Here is a 3800-nt window from a genome sequence, read left to right as displayed (position 1 = left end):
TATTATCTTTGCAAAGTAGGCGCTTAAATAGCTATCCTTTAATTATTATCTTTGCAAAGTAGGCGCTTAAATAGCTATCCTTTAATTATTATCTTTGCAAAGTAGGCGCTTAAATAGCTATCCTGAAAATATTATCTTTGCAAAGTAGGCGCTTAAAGCACACCTTATTATAATGCAAAGATTATAAATTACACATTTAAAATAGAGAGACCTTCATATTACAAATCATAATTAATATCAATATTTACTTCGTCATTACTGTTATCATCAAGAGCACATAAATTTAATTGACTCTTTTTTCCTGGAGGTTTTGATGAATATAAGATGTCACTACACATAGCCTGTAAATGATCTCTTGTGACAGTCATTGTAAGAGATGTTTCTTTTTTAGATATTAATGCATATTTTATAACGCAAATGGAATTTAATGTTTCGTGCCCAAGTTTATTTCTCTTTCTCGTTTTGTTATCTGGCAATATAGAAAAGCACCTCTCTGCTTCTGCATTTGAGTGTGGAAGAGATCTGACTATATTTAACAATGATCGTAAGTGAGGATATTTTATTTCGTTATTGCAGGTTTTTACAAAGCATATTGCCTTCCACATATCATCGAAAGACAATTTAGACCAATAAGCTTTGACACTTGAGCTTTCCTCTGTATATAATGATATCCATTCTTGTTTAATACATTCATCATTGAAAATACCTAAACGACGGGAAATTTGCAATAATTTTAAACAAGTATTTTCTCGATCGTTATCAAATAATGCTATTTCTTTATTTAAAATGTTTAAATTTTGAAAGAAACTATCTGAAATAGGAAAACGATCACATATTTCTTGACTTGCTTTTATCAAGAAAGCTAAACAGTTTTGACGAATTAATGTCATTTGATCTGAAGAAAGTTTATTTTCTATTAATTTATTTTCCAGGTATTCTGCGCAATCAGAACCCAAATCTATTTTTTCAATGGGAAGCTGATTGTCCATCCTGGAAAAGTTTATATTACGCAAATTAGGTAAAAATATTTCTTTTTTTATAAGAGCAGGCTTCATAAATTTTTGTACAAAGAACATTAACAACTTAAAAGAAGCTTCGTACAACCTATGAATTTTGGTTTCGCGTGCTTGGAAAAAAGCATTAAAAGAATTAACTTTATTAAGCACGTGTTCGAGAAACAATAAATATGCTTTTGTTTCTATATCTTCCATTACAACCAGTAGCTGCTCTGCTTGAATTACTTTTTCTGCTACTTGCTCCAACAAAAATTTATGTAATGTATCCCACTCTTCTAAGATACGTTGGATACATTGATGACGCGATAGCCATCGGGTTTCAGCATATTTTAATATATTACTTGTTTCTCCCATAAAAGACATTTGAAAGTCTTTAAAAATCGCAGTTCTTTTTGGGCTTCCTCTTATAAAACCTACTAAATTTTTTATGAAGCTGCTGCATGCAGAGGGCAAAGCTTTAGATGCATTTGAGGCTACCAATGCACATGAGTGACAAATGCATGGCATTGTAACCAATAGTGGAGATTTCTTTAAAAGTTTCGTCTTGAACGAATCATTCCTTCCAATCATCACCGAAGCATTATCACAACCAAGACCAATAATATTTGATAATGGTATTTCTTTCTTAATAAGTTCATTGGAAAATGCATTAAATATCTTTTCCGCTGAACAATCACTTGCGTCCAAGTTGATTAATTGAAGCAAATCAGTTTGAACACACAATGATTTATTGTCGACATATCTAGTTAGCAGAGTCATCTTTTTTTCATTGCTAATGTCTGACGTTTCATCTACCAAAACTGAAAACTTTTGGTGCTTCAAAGTATCAGTTATTCGTCTCGTTTCATAGGGACATACAACATTATTAATAATATTAGTTAATTTTAATCTCCCTAGAAACATAGATTGCAAAATGCCTGGCTCTTTACCAATTTCCTGAAAGATATTTAATAACTCTCCACTATAAGAAAAAGGAATATTATGCTCTACAAAAAATGTTGCCAATTTAATTTCGGCCACTTTAACTCTATCGTTAAAGCTAAGCTTTTCCTCTGCAGAAGAAGTACTAGGAATTGTAAAATCCCGAACTTCTGAAATATTTAATTTTTTCATGTTTTCAACATGATTTTGGGCTTTACTATGTCTATCGACTTGCCATTTGCCAGACGCTAATGTTTTATTGCAGGCAACGCAAAACACCTTATCGGCATCATTTGGTACTTCCTGCAACCAAACTCTCCACTCAGGATGGTCATCAAACCATTCGTATTTAAATTTTTTAGGTCTATTTTTTGAGACCTTATCCTTTGAACTCATAATTTAAATACGATATGAACAATATTGCAGTACTCACAATTTGCAGTTCAGATGCCAAACAAGAAGCGGATATCCTTTGTAAAAAGAAAGCGCGCCTGTCACTGCCACCAAAGCACAAAAAGCGCTTAACTGTCACACAGATAATTTTCAAATTGTGTGTTTAAATTCACTTGAAAATGAATCACTCAAACAATGACATATACCCTTGTCACGATAAATTCTTTTCTCTATCACCAATAAAAGAAATGCACCAATTAATTACACGAATTCACTTGCTTCTATTTTGAAGGAAAAGAACTGTGTATTTATTCCTCGTACCTGTCACTATTAGCAATACTGGCTAATATACATCATAAACGACTTTGTGTAGAACGTGATAGCCATGTAGCTATATAAATAAGAAAGAGAGAGAGAGAGAGTGAAAGAGAAATATAACTCTTGATATGGAGAGAGAGAGAAAGAGAAATATAACTCTTGATATGGAGAGAGAGAGAAAGAGAGAGAAATATAACTCTTGATATGGAGAGAAAGAGAAAAGCGATCTAAAACAATTTTTGCATGAACATTTTGAATAAATTCCTTAATATTATTCATTATTACTGCAAATTAAAAGCAGAAATTAAAAAAAAAAATAAAAAGAAAAGTAGGATTCGATCCAGCGAACGCTAATTCTGTCGTTGTGCTTTCTGCCACTTCACCAATCATCCTTACTGATGTGCAAGTAAATTAATTATTGGTGCTTCAATTAAATTTACTTAACAATAACAAACATTATCTACCACTTTCTTGGCAACTCCAAGGAAGCTACAGCAACCGAAGTATGAAAAAAAATTTAACTTGACTTGTTCCCTGTCACAAGTTTAAAGTCACAGTCGATCAGTGTCCTTACTTTTGTACGCATCGCAGGGTTTGCAAATTTTTGTTCAATGTAAGTAATTTTACCTACAACATACATTATGTATTGTTAAATTTTGTGTACAAATTTGTTTATATTTCATTACATTAAAATAACTTCAAACTTTACTTAATTGTGATTACGTCTACAATAACTGTCAAAAGTATAACTTAGAGCCAACGAACTACTTTGTATTAATATTTCTTAAAATATTTTACAGAATGGCCAATGAAGGACAAGCGATGGAAAGTACGTAAATAGAAACCTTACTAATTAATTATTAACATTTGCAATAGGCATCTACAATAAATTTTTATTTATTACAGCTTACAACAGGCAACCCCTTAGCCTGGAAGCTCGCCTAAGGAGGCTGGAGGAGGCAATGGAGACCATTGGGCCCATCCTCAGGGAGCAGCAGGGGTTTGCGCGGGAGGTGAGGGAGTGGATGGCCAAGCATCCACCCCAGCAGCAGCTACAGCAACAGCAACAACAGCAGCAGCCGCAGCAGGAGCAGCAGCCGCAGCAGGAGCAGCAGCCGCAGCAGGAGCAGCAGCCGCAGCAGCAGCAGCAGC

The 3800-nt window shown here is 33.7% G+C and overlaps 1 protein-coding gene across 1 annotated transcript; it reads right to left on the bottom strand.

Annotated features, from left to right (window-relative positions):
• Positions 1-218: 218 nt before the first annotated feature.
• Positions 219-2333, bottom strand: LOC136782964 (zinc finger MYM-type protein 6-like). Its single transcript, XM_066742745.1, has one exon. The coding sequence runs from the start codon at positions 2331-2333 to the stop codon at positions 219-221; it is 2115 nt and encodes a 704-aa protein (XP_066598842.1).
• Positions 2334-3800: the final 1467 nt, after the last annotated feature.

This window comes from Prorops nasuta, unplaced genomic scaffold, assembly GCF_024137725.1.
Source record: "Prorops nasuta isolate Cenicafe-Biocafe unplaced genomic scaffold, Cenicafe_Pnas_1.2 PNAS00031, whole genome shotgun sequence".
In the NCBI taxonomy this organism is placed as follows: domain Eukaryota; kingdom Metazoa; phylum Arthropoda; class Insecta; order Hymenoptera; family Bethylidae; genus Prorops; species Prorops nasuta.
Note: the sequence above shows the minus strand (reverse complement) of the source record. Positions and strands in the feature narration are given on the sequence as shown.